The sequence below is a fragment of the Delphinapterus leucas genome, chromosome 14 (assembly GCF_059928025.1).
Source record: "Delphinapterus leucas isolate spDelLeu-1000000601 "Yukka" chromosome 14, BTC_Dleu_Yukka2, whole genome shotgun sequence".
Classification (NCBI taxonomy): Eukaryota; Metazoa; Chordata; class Mammalia; order Artiodactyla; family Monodontidae; genus Delphinapterus; species Delphinapterus leucas.
Window position 1 is genome coordinate 74,688,393 of NC_143142.1, and position 23,534 is coordinate 74,711,926.

Consider the following 23,534-nt stretch of genomic DNA (forward strand, 5'->3'; position numbering starts at 1 on the left):
GGACCGGGGCACAAACCCATGTTCCCTGCATCGGCAGGCGGACTCTCAACCACTGTGCCACCAGGGAAGCCCTAGTTATCTGTTTTATACATATGAGTGTATACATGTCAATCCCAATCTCCCAGTTCATCCCACCCCAACCCTGCGCCCTCGCCCCCTGCTGCTTTCCCTCTGGGTGTCCATACGTTTGTTCTCTACATCTGACACACTCTGTGCTCTTGTATCTGACTTGCTTCGCTCCATATAGTCGTAGTGATCCATGTTTCGTCGTCTGGATGGTTGTAGATCATTTATTCTGGGTACTGTATAGGATTCCATGGTGGGAATAGACAGCAATGTACTTACCCTTTTTACAGTTGCCTTTGCGTATTCTCTGAGCAGTTAATATGAATACGCGCCCCTCAAATCCCTTTCCACCAACCACTCATTCTCCTTCTAAGAAGCACACAGTTACTGATTTCTTTAAAAAAAAAACCCGTTTATTTTTAATTCTTGGAACTGCCATGTTTTATCAGTGTTACAGCTACAACTTTATAACCACATCCTAAATGATGAACGGCTGGCCTAACAATACCAATCATATATGTCCCTTACTCTACAGTTTATACCATATATATTTTTAAATATACTGTCTCACCTATTTAATCTTTTCCCAAACTTATGAAGTAGGTACAGGGTTAGGACTAGCATTTAACAGATGGGCTACTCGGACCCCAGGGAAGTCCTTTGCATAAGAATATACTAGGTTTTAAGTGGCAGAGCAGATTTCTGGCCCTCAAACTTGGAATCGTTCCTGCACTCAGGAATCGAAGTTAATATCTGAAAGCAGCGATGTGAAAACTGACAAAATCTGTATCACGGCTTCCCTTCCTCCCCTTGGCCACAGCTCTCCAAAGGTCGGGGGCCTGAGCCCAGGCCTCCTTTAGCTCCACCTCCAAGAGTCCTTGGAGCCTGGAAAGGAGACGGCGAGACTCTTGGTTTCCGATCCCACGCCCCTTTCCCGCCAGAATTTTATTTAGTCACATACATTTTGATATTTACTCTCGCATATTTCCCAGGAGACAGGTCAAAAAAAAAAAAAAAAACAACAAAGTCACCTGACGATGAACCGACGACTCCCCTCGCCGTCACTCCTCAGCCTGCTCTGTGTTTGTTGAGGTCTAAGGCTCAGAAAGTGATTCATTTCCTCTTTTTCTTTTAGTTTCCTTTCTCTGCCTGTTACCTTTTTCCTTTCTCTGCAGAACTCAGCAAAGTGGTCCTGTTTATAATCGACGAATGCCGGCTGGAGTTCAGCCTGTCATCCTTAGGCTGGAGCAGCTATTTGAGTTTCCCCAGGCGGGGCTTCTGTGTTTGGGGTGAGGCACGTGGGCATCGTAAATACGGACCTTCAGGGTGGAAAGACTGGCACTTTCCTGCCCTGCCCTCCTCATTCTGGGAACGCTGGTGGGGGGAGGCAGGCGCAGAAGGACCCAATTGTCCTGAGTCTTCTGGATAGGACGCCCACTGAAGTAGCCCATTTGCCTGCGTTATTCGATTTCTTACTCCTTCCCGCTCCGCCCCTGTAAGGGAGGTAGCAGTATTATTCTCCCTTCCCCAAATAGGAAACCTCGGCTCAGAGGAGTGAAGTAACTTGTTTAAATATACATATCAAGTAAATAGTGAAGCTGGCAGACAAATTAAAAAAAAAAAAGAAAAGGCATAAGAACTTCGAACAAAATTTCCCCATTAACCTGACTTGTGTCTATGTAGTGTAATTCTGTGAGACTTAGATCATTATGTCCGGTCACTATTGTCGAAGAGGATAAAACTGATTATTCTAGCATTTCAACCACCACCCCAAGTTTGACAGATTTTTAAAATATCCCCTGGGGGCTATTGTTTTGATGGAGATGAGGATGAAGATTGGCCCTGGGTAACAGAAGCAGCTAAGATAGTTTGGAGGAAAGGTAGCAGTGAAGGAGAAGGGGGTAAGTCCTGGCTTTGGGACATGTGCAGCTGTATCTTAGGGGACCCATAAGACAATCAGTGACCTGTGGTACCAATGAGCCAGAGAAAGTGGGTACAGACCTGTTTGCATGGACAATGGAGAAATATCTACAAATGCTTCAGCAAAGGAATGACTGTCAAGGAATTGGTGTTTTATAAGCAGACTGAAGGGTGAGGGGGCCCCACTGGCAGTGAAGGACAGGCCTCCAGGTAGAAGACTTTTGCAATAAAATCAGACTGAAATCACACACTCTGTAGGCAGAGGAATTTGAGGAGGAAGGTTAAACCCAAAGGTCATTTTGAAGAAAGATGTACTAGGATTGATGACAGCTTGAATACAGGGGATAAAGAAGAGGTGAGAAGTCAACTGCTGACTGTGGTTTCCAGAGTTCTACTCTGGGAGGATGGAATAATTATGACTTGGGTTTCTGTAAAGGTGAGCTTGAAAGGACGGATACCTAACTTCCAGGGGCGCCGTGAAACTTTCTCTAAGGCTTTACTCCAGCCTTCTCTGGGCCTTGCATCATACCTAGGAGATAGGGAGGGGGAGGCGGGGGGGAGAGGCATGCTAGAATCAGATCAGTCCCTCCACGCATTCAAAAAAGAGGGATCTGAGGAGGGGCCGGTGCCGTGGTGCTTCTGTCACCTCTGCTGCAGACCCTGGATCAGACCCTGGTCCAACCTCAGCCTTTGTTCTTCAGGAGTTCTGTTGTCTACTGACTTTGTTCATAGTGTTACTTTACTGACCCAAAGTTTTACATTTCTAAGAAATCAAATGTGTCCTTGGGACTTGGTATTCACAGGTCAATCCAATTCTAAGATTATGGAAATAGTCACCCATGATTGCTTCAAGCACTTTTTAATGTGTCCAATATTTATATTTAAACCTGTGAGTTTGTTTTGATGCAGATAATGAGATAGGATTCAGACTTTTTTTTTTTTTTCATGGATGTATAGTCAATCACCTTACAACTGTTTATGGAGTAATCTACCTTGTTTCCATTGAATTGAAATACCAGCTCCATCATATAATTTATTCTCACCTGTTTTGAGACCTGTATCTTTAACTCTTTGCTCTGTTCACCTATGGGTCATCATACTTTTGTCTTTACATCTGCTTTAGAATATTTTAATAAATGAAAGGGTTAGTTCTCAATTTGCTACATTCCTCAGGAAATCTCCCTGGGACTTTAACTGGCACTGTGTCACATTCACAGAGTCACTGGACAGAGTCCTCTCATCCAGGAGTAGCTCTTCCTTCAAGTCCTTCAGGACACAACCAGGATTCTCCATTCAGATTTTGCATATGCCTTGGGGAGTGCATTTATAATATATTTTTTTGTCTTAGAAATGGGTGGTATTTTTAAAAACATAATACTTTCTATGTAGTTATTGTTGGACTATCAGAAGGCTATTTTAGAATAGTGATGCGGTATCTAACCTGAAATCTCTTCCGATTTCTAATGGCTCTTCTTTCTCACTCTTTATCCTGCTAAGACCTCTCTATCTCATTTTCTCTCTCTCTCTCTCTCTCTCTCTCTCTCTCTCTCTCACACACACACACACACACACACACACACACATACACATTCCCATCTGTCCTCTTCCTCCCCCTTCCCCTGTCCTATCTGGGAATAAGAACCAATGAATGAACGCTCACTCCCTTTTTTCCCTTCGGCTCTGGCATGGTGTTTTTGTTTTTTTTTTTTAACATCTTCATTGGAGTATAATTGCTTTACAATGGTGTGTTAGTTTCTGCTCTATAACAAAGTGAATCAGCTATACGTATACATATATCCCCATATCTCCTCCCTCTTCGTCTCCCTCCCACCCTCCCTATCCCACCCCTCTAGGTGGTCACAAAGCACCGAGCTGATCTCCCTGTGCTACGCGGCTGCTTCCCACTAGCTATCTATTTTACATTTGGTAGTGTATACATGTCCATGCCACTCTCTCACTTCGTCCCAGCTTACCCTTCCCCCTCCCCGTGTCCTCAAGTCCATTCTCTATGTCTGCGTCCTTATTCCTGTCCTGCCCCTAGGTTCTTCAGAACCTTTTTTTTTTTTTTTTTGATTCCATATATATGTGTTAGCATACGGTATTTTTTCTTTCTTTTTTTTAAAGAAGTTGTTGGGGGTAGGAGTTTATTAATTAATTTACTTATTTTTGCTGTGTTGGGTCTTCGTTTCTGTGCAAGGGCTTTCTCCAGTTGCGGCGAGCGGGGGCCACTTTTCATCGTGGTGCACGGGCCTCTCACTATCGCGGTCCCTCTTGTTGCGGAGCACAGGCTCCAGACGCGCAGGCTCAGTAGTTGTGGCTCACGAGCCTAGTTGCTCCGCGGCATGTGGGATCTTCCTAGACCAGGGCTCGAACCCGTGTCCCCTGCATTAGCAGGCAGATTCTCAACCACTGCGCCACCAGGGAAGCCCCGGTATTTTTTCTTTTTCTGACTTACTTCACTCTGTATGACAGACTCTAGGTCCATCCACATCACTACAAATAACTCAATTTCATTTCTTTTTATGGCTGAGTAATTCCATTGTATATATATGCCACATCTTCTTTATCCATTCATCTGTCGATGGACACTTAGGGTGGCATGTGGTTTTCCATATTTGATTTGACTCTAGGGGCATCTGGAGACCCCCCAAAAGACTAGAGCAGAGAAGGATTTCTATCTTTTAAAAATAAAAATCTGGGACTTCCCTGGTGGTGCAGTGGTTAAGAATCCGCCTGCCAATGCGGGGGACACAGGTTCGAGCCCTGGTCCGGGAGGATCCCACATGCCACGGAGCAACTAGGCCCGTGCGCCACAACTACTGAGCCTGTGTGCCAGAGCCCACGAGCCACAACTACTGAGCCCGTGTGCCACAACTACTGAAGCCCACACTCCTAGAGCCCGTGCTCCATAACAAGAGAAGCCACTGCAATGAGAAGCCCGCGCACCGCAACGAAGAGTAACCCCCGCTCCCCGCAACTAGAGAAAGTCCGCGTGCAGCAACGAAGACCTGACGCAGCCAAAAATAAATAAATTTTAAAAAAAGATGATTCTTTAAAAAAAATAATATAAATAAATAAATAAATAAAAATCAGACCACTCTGGAGGCAGTGTGGACAATGGATAGAAAGGTTTAAAAAAGAGACAAGGGAAAATTCTCATTAAAGAAAATCAGGCTGGCTGAAGTGAGTATAGATGAAAGAGGGGCAAGTATGGAGGGGAAGGCCAGGAAGGAGCCCTGCTGTGGCTCAGGTGCAGGAGGGACTGGCCCAGAATGTGGAGAGCAAGATAGAGCCTCCAGGGGCGTTCAGGATGACTTCATATAGATTGGCCAGGAAAGTGCTATAGAGGGAGGGGCTGAGGGTGGGTCCCGGGTCTCTTGCTTGAACATCTGGAGGGGGTCTCAGGGATGCTGCTGTGCATGGAGACTTCAAATCTGGAGGTTGCGTGGATGCTCTATGAGTTCACTTTTTTTTTTTTTGCGGTACGCGGGCCTCTCACTGTTATGGCCTCTCCCGTTGCGGAGCACAGGCTCCGGACGCGCAGGCTCAGCGGCCATGGCTCACGGGCCTAGCTGCTTCGCGGCACGTGGGATCTTCCCGGACTGGGGCATGAACCCGTGTCCCCTGCATCGGCAGGCGGACTCTCAACCACTGCGCCACCAGGGAAGCCCTATGAGTTCACTTTTGAACCATACACATTTGAAGTTTCAGAACATGTAAGTGGATGTGGGGAAATTCCACACTGAGGTTTGGAATGTGGGCGGTGCAGGGGCGAAATCTCTGAGAATGGGCTGTGAGAATGCTGGAGACTGTGTAGGGGGAGAGGCATGAGTCAGTGAGCTTGCAATGGCCTGCTCCAGGAGGGGAGCAGCAAAGGGGACCCAGGAGGGCCAAGAGAAGCAAGAGGAACAGTAGAAAGCTTGGGACAGCGTTAATTCCTAAGGGTGCTCATTCTAGCCTCTCCCTCTGAGCTTCTAAACTTTTAGATATGGAGGTTTATTGTTTTTTTTGTGTGTTATTTTTGTTTGTTTGTTTTTGGCCACACTGCATGGCTTGCAGGATCTTAGTTCCCTGACCAGGGATCGAACCCAAGTCCCCTGAAGTGGAAGCCTGGAGTCCTAACCACTGGACAGCCAGGGAAGTCCCTGGAGGTTTACTGTTAAAGTGAAATACTTTAATAGAAAAACAAGAGGCAGAATTTAAATGCCCAGTGTTTGTGATCTCTTCTGATTATTGTCAAGCTTTCTTATCAACCAATGACTGTGATGAACTTGGTGTCGATTAAGAAGGTTTGGGTTACAGTGGCGACTAGTTTACTTATGAGCACTGTGAATTTAGACAAACAGCTTAACCTCCTTCAGCTTTGGTGTGCTTCTCGCTCTGTGCCTAGCCCCATGGGTCCAGGCACTGGGGATAGTAGAGAACAAGCCTGTAAGGTCTGAGCTCACATGGAGTTTGACTTCAAAAGGGGAAGTAGATGATAAACAAGTCAGTCAACTAAACACAGTCAGTTTCATGGTAGATAGTCCTTTGGAGGGTAGGGACGGGCAATTTGAGACAGGACAGTCAGGGGGTGCTTTCTGAGAATATAGCATTTGTTCTGAGACTTGAGTAGCCAGAAGGATCTAGACAAGGAAAGATCAGAAGAAAGCATTCTAGGCGGAGTCAAGGGCAAGGGCAGAGGCTCAAATGCAGGAAGCAAACTGTGAGTTTGAGGAAGACAGGCCAGGGGAGTCCCAGTCAGAAGCATTGGAGTCCCACTAACGGGAATCCAAGGCTGACAGTTCTGTATCAGTGATACTCAGTCCACTTTGTGGGTGCAGTTAGATTAGATTAGGCACGAATGAGGGTAATTAAGAATTCAGCCTCCCTCATTTTCCAAGTCTACGCAGCGTGAAATTGTATCCCCTTGCAGAGGAAGCAAATATTGATTATCCACACAGCTGGATAACAATTCTGCTTGCATCAGTAAGGCTCAGAGCTTCCGGATGCTCAAAACATCTTCTAATTCCTTGTTTCCCTCTTCTTACCAATTGTATCTTTGTTTTACCTCTTCTGCCTCTTCTGGATCATGATTACCATGCATTTCAGCTCTGCCTCTGACCCATTCACAGGGTATAAGTGCTGGGTCAGTTGTGTATGTATTATTATTGTTTTCATCCTTTTTTCCTAAGCCTATTTATCCTGAAGGTGCAGGTTTCTTTCGTCTCCTGATGATAATTAAGAGGTCTTTTTCTTTTTCTTCCCCTACCTGAATTGTTTAAATTGTGAACTACAACACTAAACCGGGAAAGTACACAAAGCACAAATTATGTTCACTTAGCTATTTTGTAGAAATATTTTCATGTGTCACATAGTTGCACAATAAATTATAATCCATTTTCAATTATTTGCTACTAATTCATATATATATATATTTTTTCACTAGAGTGTAAGCTACTTGAGGTCAAATATCACTTCTCAAGTGCCTTTTCATCCTCTCCGTTAGTGTACCAACATTATCATAGAAGTTTGTTAAAACGTGTATTTCCAGGCTAGGACCCCACAGATTGTGATTCACTAACCTGAGGTCAGGCAGGTCTGCTTTTAAATAAGTTCATCAATTGATTCTGAGGTTATATTTGCACAGATTACACTTGGACAATCATTGCTTTCTAACTCTTACACAAGACTGAATTACCTTCCTAGTAGTTACTCACTGACAACCTAAAAATCATTTTGTTTATCATTAGATATTCTGCGTTCTAATTAACATAGCATTTACTAATAGTTTCTTCAATGAAATGCTCGAAACTAGTCGGATTTACTTACTTGTTGAAAATCAATCATTCAGATAACAAATGTATAGGTAGTCCTGACTTATTTCCATCATTCCGCTGATGCTTGTTGAACTGTTCCACTGTCTATTTCTTGCAGTTCAAAAAAGTACAAACATGCTTGATGATCATTATCTGTGATAATCCAAAAAAAAAAAAAAATCCAGAAAAGAATTAGTAAACAGAGGAGAATAAAATAAAGAACAGAAACCTTGGGAAATTAAAAAAGGTTTTTCCTCTGTTTTCCATATTTTATAATGCGCTTATAAGTTGCACTAATAGAAATTATATTTACTTTCAAGCTCCATCAAAGCATTTCTTGAAATCTTGTTTGGCTTTGTGAGTGGGAAGCCTAGGGGTGGGGGGTGGATGGGGGGTGAGGAGTCACACCACAATCTTCAACTAAGAATGTGTGGTGGGGGCTTCCCTGGTGGTGCAGTGGTTGAGAGTCCGCCTGCCGATGCAGGGGATGCGTGTTCGTGCCCCGGTCTGGGAAGATCCCACATGCCGCGGAGCATCTGGGCCCGTGAGCCATGGCCCCTGAGCCTGCGTGTCTGGAGCCTGTGCTCCGCAACGGGAGAGGCTACAGAAGTGAGAGGCCCACTTACCACAAAAAAAAAAAAAAAGAATGTGTGGTGGGGTACACACGCTTTCTGTGCCAGACAGATATTCTAAACCTATTCCCTCAGACGTCATTTTGTTTCTTATCTTATCTATATTGCTTTTGACCTTTATTTCAGGCTGCTTCAAATCCATTGTCAAGTTTACTAAAGTCCTTTTGATTTGTAAATGTGCAAATTGCAAACAGGATGAAAAATATGTATATATAGAACTTTTTTTTAAGGCAGTTGATAAAGGGAGATGTCAGGGGTTGAACGGTGTCTCTCTCAAAAAGATATGCTGAAGTCCTAATCCTCTATTTCCCCCTCGCCCTCCAACCTGTGAATGTGACTTCATTTGGAAATAGGGTCTTTGCAGATGTAAAATGAGGTCATACTAGATTGGGGTGAGCCCTAATCCAATGATTGATGTTTGTATAAGAAGAGGGAAATTTGGACACAGACACACAGGGGAGAAGGCCATAGAAAACGGAGGCAGAGATAGGTGTGATGCATCTAAAAGTCAAAGATTGCCAAGGATTGCTGGCAATCAGCAGTAGTTAGAAGAGGCTAGGATTTCTCTCCTATAGGCTTCAGAGAGAGCACAGCCCTGCGGACACCAAATTTGATTTCAAACTTCTAACCTCCAGAACTGTGTGGGAATACATTTCTATTGTTTTAAACCGCTCAATTTGTGGTACTTTGTTATGGCAGCCTTAGGAAACTAACATAGGTGAAAATGTCAATTACACTTACGCTGACAAATATCAAGCCTTGCTCTGATAGTATTTGGTCCTATCCTAGTCAGGAAATATGGGAATTTTAATAAAGACAGGGTTGAAACAGGGACTGTCTTTGCTGACACTACCATCTTGTATGAGAATTACCATAATGTTTATCTTGATCAGTCACACTGTCTCTGGTCTTAGCTTGGTTAATCTAGTCACGCTGCAGCCAGAGTGAACTTTCTAGAGTTTGATCATATCACCCAAGTGCTTAAAACCTTCAGTGGTGCCCCCATTGTCCCCACAATAATGCACAAACCCCTCAGGTGGCTTCTCCCTCCCCCCCCCCCCCCCCCACTGCTCTTCAGTCTCTGCATGGAACACACTTCTTCCCTTTGGCCTCACTGCTTGGCCAACTCCTATTTATGCCTTGGGTCTCTATGGAGATGCCTTTCCTGCTTAATTGCCCTCCAAGGCGGTCCCACAGTCTGCCATACTTTCCCTGGCACAGCCCTGATGTACATCTTTTTGCACCTGCCTGTGTACTTACCTGTATCGTCCTCTAGACTTGCTCCTCAAAGGGGTATCTATAGACCAGAAGCATCAGGATCACCGAGTTTAAGATGCAGAATCTCAAGCCCAGCCAGATCTCCACAATCAGATGTGTATTTGAACAAGATACTCAAGTGATTCATAGGCACACTGAATTTGTGTGGTACTGGTCTCGTCAAGGTAGGTTCCATGGGGGTAGGAAGCATTGTCTCCCCAGAACCCAGCACAGTGTCTGTCTTAAAACAGAGATTGAAATGATCAATGCATGAGGCTGATTTCCTGTTAACAAACATGCTATACAGGAAAAAAACAAGTCCTCTTTTATCAGAATAAACAGACTCAGGCCTACAGCCTATACATTTTGTCAAAGGCTTCCTTTAAATCCCCCCTCATTCATCTCTCATATCCTCATTTCCTACCAAATCTTATTTTCTGCATGAAAGAGATGAATGACTATTCTATTAGTAATCATGTCTGCTATTTTGTCTTGTTTTGTTTTTAGTAATTTTTTTAACACTCTGACAACACACACGTGGCCAGATTTGCACTGTCATTTTCGAACTTGTCCATGAAAACGAAAACCTGGTAATAGTTTTAAAAATTGTCTTCACCAGTCCTTTAAAAAAAATGAAATAACAGGGGATTCTAATGCTTCATGATAAATCATTATTTTGTCATTCTCCGGGTCCAAATAGTTAAGAAAGGCTTTTCACACACAGCTTCTAATTCTCTTAATAGAATGTTAGATCTGAAGAAGAGTTTATGGACCATCTCAAATTCAAAATCTTAACAAGTCCTCCATAAATGGCTGATTTGACCCATCTCTGAAGCGCACCTTCTAATCTTCTCTCCTCCCTTTTCCTTCCAGGGAGTTAAATTTGCAATTCCCTAAAAGTCACAATTTGCCTAAGGTTTGCATCAAGTATGGGTCATGTGGCTAATGACCTTTCATAATGATAATGTTCGAGGTCAAGATTGACACACCCTTTGTGGGTAAACATGATATGATTTGTTTTTATTTCATTGAATGTATATATTGCATTTCAGGGTGCATGGTTTGATGAGAAATTTACTAATTAATCCAGTCAGGAAGCTAATGGTGTTACTTAAGTATTGTCAGTCAAAATGAGCCTTGAGAATGGTTTTGGGACACCGGGTTCAAGACAACAGCTTTCTAGGCAGAATCTCTCCTGGGCTTCCTGTGACATGTGGTGGTAACTCCTGAATTTTGTCCACTCTTAACCCTATGTGTTTACCACACTCAAAACTAAGTTGTTTAAATTCAAGAGTAGTTTTGTTCCACGCTTACAGCATTGTCTGTATTTCTGCAGGACCAAGCCACAAATACCTGCAGGTTTGTGTTGATTGAGTGATTTAAGGTAAATAAACAAGTTCAAATGCCTACTGGGGCCAGATAATGTAAATGAGAAAAACAAACAGCAGGGAGTGTGGCCAACCAAAGAGCTCCACCCGACGTCTAAGGGCAGCCGCTGCACCCACACTTCTAGCCGGCTCCGCACTTTCGGAAAACGAATCTTGGGTTTTGAGCTAATGATTTCCCAAAGAACACCAGAAATCCCAGCTTTCAATGCAGTCTCTCAATGTTTAAATGTTGGTAACCAATTCAGATTTTCACAAGACCAATACTGTGAACCAAACCCAAACCTTCCAGGAAGCCACGCAGCTCTCAGCTACCAATGTGCAACATCTGCATTATATAGCTCAGATGAAAAAAGAACACTCATTTTCTAAGAAACTGTGATTCCTGGGAAGGCCACAGAGGGTAAGAGGTCTTGCTCAGTATGGGTCGGCCTGGGTTCAGATCCTGCCACTGCTCTCTGCCTATGTGAGCTTGCGCAGCTCCATCTCTATAAACCTCAGTTTTCGCACCTGCAAAGTGGCCACGATGGTAAGAATGTCCGCTTGGTCGGGTTGTTCTGAGGACAGAGTGAGAAAATGTCTGAGGAAGCCCTCAGCACGAAGCCCTCAGTATCTGTTGCCTAGCCCGAATGACCCCTTCTCCTTAGAATAATGGAATTATTCAAGGGCCAGCCAGACATCGGGCAAATAACTTCACATTCCCAAATACCTCGTTCCTCCCTCCACGAGGGCATCTGAAAGTTGTCTACATGATGACCTACTATTTTTTGTGTTACTAAGCATCTGGAACGAGCAATGAGACCTACCCAGGGGGAATATGCTCTTCTTTCAAAATCACAGTCCTTACCCGGGCGGAGAACTGGCCACTTCTCCCATCCACTTTCCTTCTCTCTCCCCCCGCCCCGCTTCCCCAAGTCCAAACAGTGTTTGCTCCCAAGCTGCAGGGTTTCAATTTGCCGTTCACTTCCCGGCAGTTTCAGTTTCAATCTGGTACTTTTCTCCCTTGGCTTCTGGCACCATTTCTATTGTTATTAAGTGTTCTCTTCATTTCACTTCCCTGGAACTTCCCACACTCTCTGAGTCTGAAAACTGGCCTTTCCCGAACTTTTTCCGGGGTTTGTTTACGAAAGTCTCTAATTGCCCGTTTATGATAGGGACGAAGCTCCAGGCCTCTCCGTCCCCAACTTTCCCGCTAGGAGAACCTTTCCCCGCTCGCGACTCCTAGACCCCGCCGCGCCTGCAGCTGACACTTTGGTCAAGAAAGTAGTGTAGGGGCCGGGCCGGGTCCCCACCCCGCCGATCGGCGCCGCCGCGGGTCGCCAGCGGGTCCCGGCAGGTCGCGCGGCGTGGCGCGGGGCTCCCCGCAGGCCTGGCCCGGACGCCAGCTCCCTCCAGGCGCGGCGGCCCGCGGGGGCGGGGACAGGGGCGGGCCCGGCGTCAAGTTTCGCTACGTCACCGGGAAGTCCCCTTCATATCGGAGCGCGGGTAGCGGCGGGCGCCCATACCTCAGAGTTTCCTGGAGGCTGACAGTGTGCAGTCTCCGGCTCCGTTCCCCCGTCTGACCCGCGCACAGCCCGAGTCCTGCAGACCCAAGGTGCCAGGGTTGGAGGACTGAGTTCCCGGATTCTGTAGCACAGTTCCCGGCGGCTGCTTACAGAGATGCCTGGAAGGAGGGTTCGTAAGAGCGCTCAGCAGAGCCCGACGCGGGCTCCGGCAGGTAAGGAGCATCTGGGGCTCGCGGGGATCCTGGCCGAGGCGCGGGCCGGGGTCGAGGTCTTGGTCGGGCCAGGGTCAGCCCGTCTGCTCAGGGTCTCAGAGTCGGGCCGGGTCTGCTCCCTTGCACGTGCTTTAGGGACGCCTCCAGAAAGTTCTTCGGGGGTTTAACCCCGGACCGTGGAGAAGGTGGGGGAGGGAGCCGGCTCTGGGATCGGGATGCAGCTGCATTTGAGCGGATGCCAAAAGCCGCTTCTATTTCGCCTGCCTTCCATCCCCACGTGCCCTGTCCCGGGGCCACGGGGAGAAAAAGTGCAAGTACGGGCTACAGCCATGCGGAGAAAGTAATTGTCACGGCAGGTGGGGCCGGGGCCGAGAGAGGCTCCGGGAGCCACGGCCTCCCGGCGCTTCCTGAGACAGGCCCGCTTCCTCCGGAGTCCAGGCTCTGGTGAGTGCCCTGCTCTGTGCTCTCTCTGTTTCACCAACAAAAGCGGTAATGACGCTTGGTACTATCACAGCTTTTCCACAAAGGACTGTTGGAGGGTTACGGAGGCCCCGCAAGGAACACCGAGGTCAGAAGCCTAGACAGCCTTGCTTCTTTGTTAAAAGTATAACATTTTAACAATCCCTAATTAGTTACAGAAATGGGTTAGGAGAAGAACAGGAGTTTGTCCGCAATGTTTTTTAATCCATCCATTCCAACGCCCTTCCCCGTCACACGTAACCCCATCGAATAACTTCAGGTCGGTAGCAAAGAAGGCAAGTAAGACTGTGGGCTGGAAATCTGTGTGGTTCATACTGCTGTTACATCAGACGGTATTAGGCCCCTTTTAAACTTAGTGTAATGTTATAGAGCCCATGGGGCGTGCAAAGGAAGTGGTGCATTGCCAATGTGACCACGGCGAAATTGGCACCAGGCTGCTCTCTCTAGCTCTTGTTTGGGAGGGAAAAAGCTTTGTCTACCTTTCGTGATGTTCAAGAGTTCTGGCTGTGTTGTGAAAAACCGCATAACCTTCACAATCCAACTTAGTCCCCATTAATAAGCGACAGCAGAAATGTCCCTCTTAAACTTGATTAGATGGTAAGACATGTAAAAAAGTTGAGATATAAGTGACATATAACACTGTATTAGTTTTAGGTGTATGATGTAATGATTTGGTATATGTATACATTGTGACATGATTACCATAATAAGTTAACATCCATCACCACACATGGTTACATTTATAGATGTAACAAAAAGGATGAAGGAAACAACTAGGTGCTATTTTCTGCCTTTTTTTTTTTTTTTGGATGAAAGGTACGATTTTTTCTCTTACAATTCAGGGCTTCTAAAATGGTAGCCTGAATGATAATTGTTTTTTTAGGATTGTATGTTACTATATCCCACTCACTGAAAAGAACTTGTTAGGGATTATGAATCTTTTTTTAGGAATTACAAAAATTTAACCCAGCTCTTGTAAAAAGAGAAATTGGTTAAAATGTAGGTTTAAACATCCACTTTAGTATATATTTACAGTTTTCATTTATTTTGAGCCTGAATAGGGTATTTGCAGGGTCTGTTTACAAAATAAATCAGATTTTAATTTGTAATCATAATGATTTTTAGTGATCATAATCATGATATTGAAGTGTACCAAAAAGAAGCTGAATTGCTCTTTGAAATATACAAGGAAATTGTAATTATGGATCAGTATAGGTTTGGTGTTAACTTCATTTACTTTAAAAGTTTACTTAGAAGTTAGATTATAAACATTACTTTTCCCTAATATTCAGTTTATTGCAATACCTTAATCATAAAAAATAGTAAACATGTGAATTAAACATTAGTTTGTTTTGTGCTTCACTCATTTCCACAGAGGCAATGGATTGGTACGGATTGGGAAGAATTTGGTTTAGAGTAAGATGTAAATTTTAAGTGATTTAAAAAAATGTGGACTTAATTTTAGAATAAGATTTTATGAGTCTTTCATGAGAAAATTTCAGAGTTGTTTAAATGAGAATAAGAATACATTTAGGTTTACCTATTATGAGGGCATAATCAGAACTATTGCCCTTTACAAAATAAATTGTACTGGAAAATAACATAAAAGAGTTTAGAATTTGACTTTTGTTTCCCTAACCAATCTTACGTGGGAAAGAAAAGGATGACATCACCTGAGGCTGGCAAACACTCACTTTCTCTTTGCGGTGTATGACATAAATGTCTGTATTTTGAATGTAAGATAACATTTGCCTCATCCAGGATGCTTAAAAAAAAAAAAAGATTGCAAAGTAAATGTCTTTATTCTTGCCTTAACTTTTTTTTGTTGTTTAGAGTCACCACGTGTTCGTTTATATCGTGTGTGCCTGTGTGTGCGTGCATGCGTGTGTGTGTGTGTGTGTGTGTAAGTAGCCTTTCTCACATTCAGAAAACAAGTATACATAAAGTTAAGATAATGCTTCATGGGATAAATACTCAACTCGTCCCTGGGATGGGGATGGGCATATTAATTCTTGCTGGTTGCAGTTTGCAGTGTAGTCAGTGCAACTTTGATGTTTCGCTTTCCTCTTCAGATCCTGAAGTTGAGTGTGCCATTCAGTTCAGGAGAATTGGAGACAAACTGAATTTCCGGCAGAAACTTCTGAATTTGATATCCAAACTCTTCCGCTCAGGAACCTGACTTTAGAAGCTTTCGAATGAAGAATGAAGAGGCTCCTTTCAAACGGAAGATTCCCCAGTAAGTGCAAACTTCATCAATTAGAGGAGAGACTGCCTTGTAATGGAGACAAACAACGCTCTCACTTGCTTTCAGATGCCCTTGGAAACGAAGATGAATACATCAAAAATGAATTGTTGTTGGAGGTTTTCCAGAAGTCATCGTTTGGTATGTGAGAACATTAAAAAAACCACTTTATTTTAAAACAAGAATGGAAGAACTTTGAAAATAGGAAATTAATTATTTATACATTTTGGTTTTGCTTAGAGACTTGTTCTAGTCTTTTTGCTAAAGGTTGCTGCCCAGTGTATGAGGAGTTGACAAATGATTAGACTATGGGCAGGGGCCAAGAAACAGAACATGTTCAATGTTTGTTTCTACTTTTGGATGACAACTCCAGAACAATGTATAATCTTTGGTTTATATATATTGTTAAAAGTAAAATTTTTTTCTGAGAACACTGAATGTCATAGTGAATGTTGATTTCATAGGTCACTACAAAATATAAACTAATTTGATAGTTTCTTTTTACTCAAAATGTATGGTTTCTGTTCAGATGACCTTTTATTAAATGTGTTCCTATGGGCCTTAACTGGGAAATTATATGCTTTGAAAAAATTTGAAGTGTTACTTGGTGCCAGTGGAATTCTTGCAGGTTGAATATTAAAAGATAAAGAAGCATGGGGATTTTTGCATAACCAGGAATAATGAAAAATAAGTGACGGATTTTTGTTTTTACTGCTGTAATTATAACTTAGTAAAACAAATATTCTTTTTTTTTTTTAAAAACAAATATTCTAACGTAACTGTTGGTAAGAAAATAAATGTGTTTCTAAAGAAGTTTCTAAAATCTGTAAAATGTTCCCTTCTCATGCTGGTCAGTGTGCATTGTATAACAGTGATCTTTTAAGAGAAATTAAGCATGTTTTCATATTTGGGATACATATATATTTTTTTAAAGGAACAGATTGCTCATCCAGAATGAAAATCCCATTTATATACATATACATATATTCATCTGAAGATATATATATATATATGGCATTAGAGTAATATGTAGTTTTTGAGAAAGGTTTCATGAATTCTATTGTTTTTTTGGCCAGGCTATCAACAAAGTCCCCAGATATATAAAAAAAGAAATAATACTGTCATGATTGATTTTCAGCAAGAATAATCTTATTTATTTTACCTATTTATAATTAAAATATTTTTTGTTTAGTTTGAAACTATATATTAAAGTTGCATTTGGGGGTTTTGTGACAAGGGTTTCATAACTACTTGAACTCTTACAGTAAGAATGTTTTAATATAGGGTGTAGTCACTTTAGATGAAAAATTACCTCAGCATCTATTTTTCTTCAGTATTACTTAAGCTGTTAGTTTATTTAGTTGCAAAGATTTTTTGGGGGGGGTCTGCCTAGTGGCAGTTATTTTGCCATGGGGATATTTATGGTCTGTAACTGTATTTATACATATATATATATATACATATAAAATTTGATACTGTAAACTATTAAAAATTACCACCATTCTTTTCCGTGTGTTTATTTTTTCATCACGTAAGCTACTGAGTGTTCATTATGAAACCAGAATATTTTAACTGACTTCCATCAGCAGTTACCTTCTGACCAAACCATCTCCTTCGTCCCAGTTGTGTGGTGAGAGTGGGGAATACAGGGCAATTTGACGTGATTTCTGCTGTCAGGGGACTTATACTTTAATTGGGAAAGGAAGTAGTGAAACATAGGAAATTAATGGCAGGCATAGGTCTTGAGTGCGGCTGCGTACCTTAGGTTGATGCCCGGAGAGTGATTTATTTAAAGTAGCCTACAGAGAGTCCTGATCTAATTAGCGGTACGGCGAGCAGCAAGTATTGCTTCATCTGAAGCTAGTCATGTGCAGAAGTAGGTGTGGTACAATTGGCCTTCCTGTTTGAGTGAGAACTCAAAAGATACCCCAAATTTGTAGCCTTGATCTAAGATCCACATCACCAACCCGCCCCTGCCCTCTGAGTCTGCTGAAGTCCTGGGATGTAAATTGCCTCCCTTAAATGGTGAGAGAGGGGAAGAGGGAGGAAGGTGAACGGGAGATGACAGCTACAGAACTGGAGCAGGAGGGGAGATTGGCTTCATAAAGGGTGGGGTCAATGTGTGATTTGATGTGAGGGTCACTGGCAGAGGAACTTTTGTCCGTGGCCGTGTCCCTAGGCCTCTTTGCATAACCAGAATTGAGCCACTGGTGTTAATTAGTTTTGCTAAAGTACCCTTGATGCTCTTTTATACTGTATAAGGCATCACACAGGAAGGCTAAGGCACACTTCACAATCTTCAGGTATGAGAATTATTCTCTGAGAACTCTATTTTAATGTCAAAAAATTCGCTTGATGTCCACATAATTGTATCTATTGACCGACAAATAGCTACTATGAATTAAAAATACATTTTGATTTGTACTTATATTTAAAAGAAAATCTCAAAGTCTGTATATTTGAAAAGCATCTATATACCCATCATCTATCATGTATCTATGAATGAAGCAAGTTGTTCTCTAAAGACGCTGGGGCCTGTGATTTGGGGTTTTTAATCCCTTGTAATAACTGCCCACATACATACACAACATGGCAGGAACAGCATAAATGGTGACAATCCTGTCAAACTCCTCAAACCTTTGACAGAGAGAAAGATGCCCCAGGAGATAACTGACACCTTGAAAAGAGAATGGTAATGGGGAGTGATGAGATGCAAAGACACCCCACTTGGGAATGCTGGAGCCAGACTCTGAAGGCAAAACCATTACTGAGCTGTGTGACCCTGAGTGAGATAGCCTGTCTAAGCCAGTCATTCCTCTGAAATCAAGAGACCCAGATCTGCAGAGTTCCTCGTGGTGTAAAACAGATAATGGGGTGACAAAGGGCTCTGAAGAAGGTCTCCCATCACACTCCTAGCCCTACCCGCCCCCCTCATTTCAGACAGTATTAAGAGAGAACTGAAGGATTTGCTAAAAGAAGTAAAAGAGTGGATGTAAAAAGCCAAAACCCCAGAAAAACAAAAACAAAAAACCAACTATCATCCAGATTCTTCTCCCCAACATTGATTCAGGAAGCTGTGCAGGAACTTCTCGGACTTGTGTTTTCTGGGAAATGAGAATCCCCCATGCGCTCTGGCTGCCCTGATGGTGGTGTCACCCTGTCAGGGCTGCTGCTTATACGAGGATGAACATAGTTGGGGTCACCTGACAGAACACACCTGGCTGTGTAATCACCTGAGTATTCTTATGTAACAGGTCATGGTTCAAGAGCAAAACCTTTGTCCATCAAACCAGGCACTAACTGGAGCTTCTCTTTTTATGGGCTTTCAGAAATTGCTTTAACAAATTCAGAGTCAGATGGTCACACCCACTTACTGTCTTCTTGCAAATTGGCTACTTTTTTTTTTTTTTTTTTTTTTTTTTTGCAGTACGCGGGCCTCTCACTGTCGTGGCCTCTCCCGTTGCGGAGCACAGGCTCCGGACGCGCAGGCTTAGCGGCCACGGCTCACGGGCCCAGCCGCTCTGTGGCATGTGGGATCTTCCCGGACCTGGGCACGAACCCGTGTCCCCTGCATTGGCAGGCGGACTCTCAGCCACTGCGCCACCAGGGAAGCCCCAATTGGCTACTTTTTAGAACACCAGAAAAGTCAGAAAGTTGATGAGAGTTATAGGTCGGGATTTGGGGTTCCTTTACTTAGAAGTCCGGGTCCCAGACTGCTTCCTGCAGTCCTCTCTGTGATTACAAACTGCGCAGTGCGTGGAGCCTGGGCTTCGGTTTGGGTTGAAAATAGAACAAACAAAATAACCCCTTGATATTTCTAGTGTTTTAGAAAAAGTCTTCTCTCCTTTTTGTCATGCTCTCTCACCAACGGTCTCTGACGGAGCTTCTGAGATTTGTTCATTTCCAGCTTCACATCTTCAGCCAGCTATTGTCAAAACCACAAAGTTCCTCCGCCCACAATTGTCATTGGCTCCTGACTTTCAAATCCGTCAGTTATTTTACCATTTACTCTTGGGGGAACTCTGGATAAATTACTTGATTTCTAGTTTCTTATAAAATGGTGTAAAATGCACCTATTTCAAACCATCTTGAGAATCAAATGAGGTAAGAAAGTGCCTGACGTCTGGCTCAGTCACACTCTGTGAATGTCCTTAACTTTAGCTTCAAAATGGAAGGTTAGATATTAGCTTCTTTACCGAGCTATGGAAGATCTTGCCCAATTAAGATTATTAGACTAAAATGAAACCTTTTGTAGGAAGGCGGTAGGGCAGTGGTGGAGCCGGAGAGGAAGTGGCAGCTTTTCCCTTGATGGAACCATCTGCTTTTAATTTGTAACCTCTCAGCGATGGCGGAACATTTATTGTCCCCTCGTACGTATTAGGTTTCATCAATACTATTGAATCTCCTGAAGCCCCTTCACGTATTCATATAAAAATTCCGGTCCTGATTTACACAATATCACCTCAAGAGTTAGTTTGGACTAGATTTGGATAAGCCTCTTTTCAACTGTGGGGTTCTGAAGTGTGGGCGCTCCTCTGAGATGAAACTGAAAATTTGTTCATTTGGAAGACAGAGGTCAAGTCTGCCTATAGGGAACCTGAGTGGCATCCACCCGTAGGGTTTCCATAGGGCTACTCTGAGTCTGTCCTTCTGTGAACAAAACTTCCTCAAGATAAATACCATTTACTGATCACCCATGATGGGCCTGACATTTTAGAAACACTAGTCTTATTATTTCAGTTAGTGCTTGCAATCTTTCTATTGGAAAATACGATAATCTTTCCTGTTCTACAGTGAAGGGAACTGCCTCAGCGAATCAGCAATCTCCCCAAAGTTAACTGGCAAATGAGCAGAAGACACAGGATTTGAACTTGTGCCTTTCTGACCTCAAAGCTCTCCTCTCTTGCCAGCAGGATGGGTTAGGGGAGGGGTCCTCATTTCAGAGCAAAGCTAGTTGTTTTCCAGCCCAGTGCCTGCAGCCAGGGTTTTCTACCCCTGAGTTTTTTGAGGGTTGAAGGTTGATTATTAAACCAGCTGATAAATGAAAAATACCGATAAGTGCCTCGCCAGTTGGAATTCCTTTAGCTCAGCACTGCTGCCGAATGCTCCCCAACCTCCAGCGATGCATATGCAACCTCAGGAAGCTGGCTCACATTATTCCAAGAAACCTGGGTGAGCCAGCAGGGAAGGTGATGCCGCATCGCATCCTGGGAGGGATTTGGTGTTGGACAAGTGTGGAATGAATTCTGAAAGATACACTCCCCACTGGCTCGCATTTTACCAGCTAACGCCCAAACAAGCACCTACTGAGACAGACCTGCAGGAGCTATTTGTAATGGGAAAGAAAAGGATTCAAAGAATCCAGTCAAAACAGCAATTTGTGTGTTTTGTCGGCTGCCTCCAGTATCTGCCCGATTTCAGCAAAGCTAAGCAGTAATGAGGAAGGAAGAAGAAGTTTGTGCCACCATTATTAAAAAAACCAAACAATGGAGAACATCGAAATTAACCAGTCTGGGTTCTGCATGATCCATTCGGACTAGCGGTGGAGAGGCAGGGAGCAATGGGTGGTTGTGTGGATTATGAAATCCTCTGGTTTTATGAAGGTTACGTTTTATTAAGAGATTCCCAGATCCTCTGTCTTCAGGCAGTGTACACATTAATCAGTTCATCCGAGAGAAGAGGAGGAAAAACATCACAACTTGAAAAAAAGAGACGTGCGACACGATACAGCACCTGTAAGTAAAGTGAGAAAAAGTCTCCTTTCCTCCTTTTGAAGTTTTTACTGGTGTCACATCAAAAAGGACAGATTTGTGAGAATTAGCAAATCAAGACTAAAACTTTTATTTAACTTTCAAAATGTGGTTATAGAAGAATATGAGGAAATCAGGCTAATACTTCGCAGATGACTCCTTGGGGACCTGGGAAAGTACCAGCCAGGATGATAAATCTGGGCTTTTCTTCCAGATTTTAATGAACATAAAGGAGGGAAAAGGGTGGTGATAGGCTCTAGGTGTGGCTTACTCGTCAACCACACTTTTCCAAGAATAAGCTGGTGAAATGAAAAAGTGCATATTTCTACCTGTTTGGAAACATACTCCACTATAATTTTCAACCCCAATCATATTACAGTTACATCGGAATTCTTTTCATAATAAATATTCCTGAAGGGACACAGCTCCTGGCCCCTTTTATCATTGCAACATTTTATTGTTTCATCCCTGAAAACTATGGAAAGTTCTCTGGTCCTGGTGTGCCTGGTTTTAAAACTGCAAGTCTCATGTCCTGGAAATGGCCTCAGTTCTGGGCGAGCCCAGGACAGTTGGTCACCCTTGTGTGGTTGTAATATGCTTACAAGTGTATCTTTAGTCGATTTAACTCTGAGGGTCTCCCTCTAAGTAATCTATATCCCACTTCTTTTTCCCACTTTTGGCTCATCTGTAAGAAAATGGTAGTCATAACTCCCAGCCCTGTGGAATCAAAAAGTTCATAAGGGGATTAAAAGAGATCCTGAATGCAAAGCTCTCAGCTCAGGGCCTGGCAGCTAGTAAGCTCCCAATAAATGGTTGCTGAAAAAAATACTCTGGGGGATTACAAAGAGTTTACGAAAAGTGAATGTTATCGTGGGTTTACTGGAATTATTAAGTACATACTGAGTGAAGAGATGAAGAAAGCAGCCTCCCTGACTTAGGGACTTTACAGTTTAGTTGAGGACACAGATGAGCAAAACCAGATGAAACATTTACAAATGGTCCAGAATTAACAGTTATAAGCTGTGAAGTTGTTCACTAGAGAAAAGAAAAATGTCGGGTAGGGTCAGTTTTGGTTTTTTTTCAGAGCTTGTATTCGAGGTTCTATTCGAGTTCCAGTCGCTGCAGTAAAATTAGAAAAAATAAAAGAGTTATAAAGGAAGAAAATTGCCATTTATTTGCAGGTAACATGATTGTCACCATAGAAAATACAAGACAATCTAAATGTAAACTATTAAAATGAATGAGACTAAAGCAGTTGGCTGGATATAGCATTAAAGTGCATAAGTCTATTTTGTACACCAGAAATATACTTTTAACACAATTAAAAAATAGGGATAATTTATAAGGCAAAAAAAGAGTAAAGAAAAGAATCCAGAAAGAATGCAAGATTGTGATGGAGTTTAAAAACTTTTGAAAAAAGTTCAAGAAAATCTAATTAAATGATGAATTTAATTTTAATTCTTTTGCAAAGTTTTTATAGATCCACTGCAATTTTAATCATAATGTACATGGAAGAGCAAAGCCCCCAAAGTAGGCAAATTAATATCCCAATGAACTGCTGTTTGGAATAAAAAGTGAGTACTTGAACTACCAAAAAGCAAGACATTATAAATTGATAGTAATTATGTTGGCATATTACTGGTAGAGGTATAGACAAATTGATAGGGTCAGATATTTTTTATTTCAAATAAAGATGTTGTTTGTTAGATGAGTTTTTTCACTATCAAAATCACCAGAGACTCAAAAATCTTAACAGGAGGTCTACCAAGTTATCACTGGGATGCTTCTCTGAAGGCTACTCTTCCTTGGTTGGTTTCCTCAAGCATACTCTATTTTTATCATTTTGTAATCTGTCTTCCATCTCCACTTTTTCATAGATACTGTTTTCTTAAAGGTCACTAGCAACCCAGCTGCCACATCCCAAGGCCTCTTTTTATGTTGCATCATGTCCAACCTCTGAGCCTCACCTCCTCCTTCAAACTTATGTAAAGTCCTCTGAACTTTTAGCAAGTTCCTCTTTCCTCTTGGTTTTTAAATGTCAGTTTCCCAAGGTTCTGCTTTCAACATGTTCTCTAAGAGTAATGACCTCAAGTGCCCCTTTAAGCTAATTGACTTCCAATTTTCATCTCCATCTGGCTTCTCCCCATGGGCACTAGCCTGACTCTGTCCTCCAGCTAGATTGATTTCTTGACTTTCTAGGATTTGTTTGTAGTTTTCATTAATTTTGGATTCCTTTCCTTCTCATCTTTGCTGCTCAAAGCTCTGTTATCCTTCAAGGCCAATGTCA

General features: G+C 42.8%; 1 protein-coding gene and 1 long non-coding RNA gene across 2 annotated transcripts; one reads left to right on the forward strand and one right to left on the reverse strand.

Annotated features, from left to right (window-relative positions):
* Positions 1-461: 461 nt before the first annotated feature.
* On the reverse strand, positions 462-12,652 carry LOC149747652 (uncharacterized). The gene is made up of 4 exons (XR_016387650.1): positions 12,564-12,652; positions 9,677-9,914; positions 7,798-7,937; positions 462-1,559 (listed from the first exon to the last, which is right to left on the reverse strand). It is a non-coding gene; the product is annotated as an uncharacterized LOC149747652 (long non-coding RNA).
* Positions 12,653-12,662: 10 nt separating this feature from the next.
* Positions 12,663-17,000, forward strand: PMAIP1 (phorbol-12-myristate-13-acetate-induced protein 1). Its single transcript, XM_022584353.3, has 2 exons — positions 12,663-12,775; positions 15,328-17,000. The coding sequence occupies exons 1-2, from the start codon at positions 12,718-12,720 to the stop codon at positions 15,432-15,434; spliced, it is 165 nt and encodes a 54-aa protein (XP_022440061.1). The 5' UTR covers positions 12,663-12,717; the 3' UTR covers positions 15,435-17,000.
* Positions 17,001-23,534: the final 6,534 nt, after the last annotated feature.

Bases quoted from the DNA above. Each gene is read 5' to 3' on its own strand.
- PMAIP1 (XM_022584353.3), top strand. From the start codon at position 12,718: ATGCCTGGAAGGAGGGTTCGTAAGAGCGCTCAGCAGAGCCCGACGCGG. The intron at 12,776-15,327 runs GTAAGGAGCATC...TTTCCTCTTCAG, and splicing joins CCCGACGCGGGCTCCGGCAG to ATCCTGAAGTTGAGTGTGCC.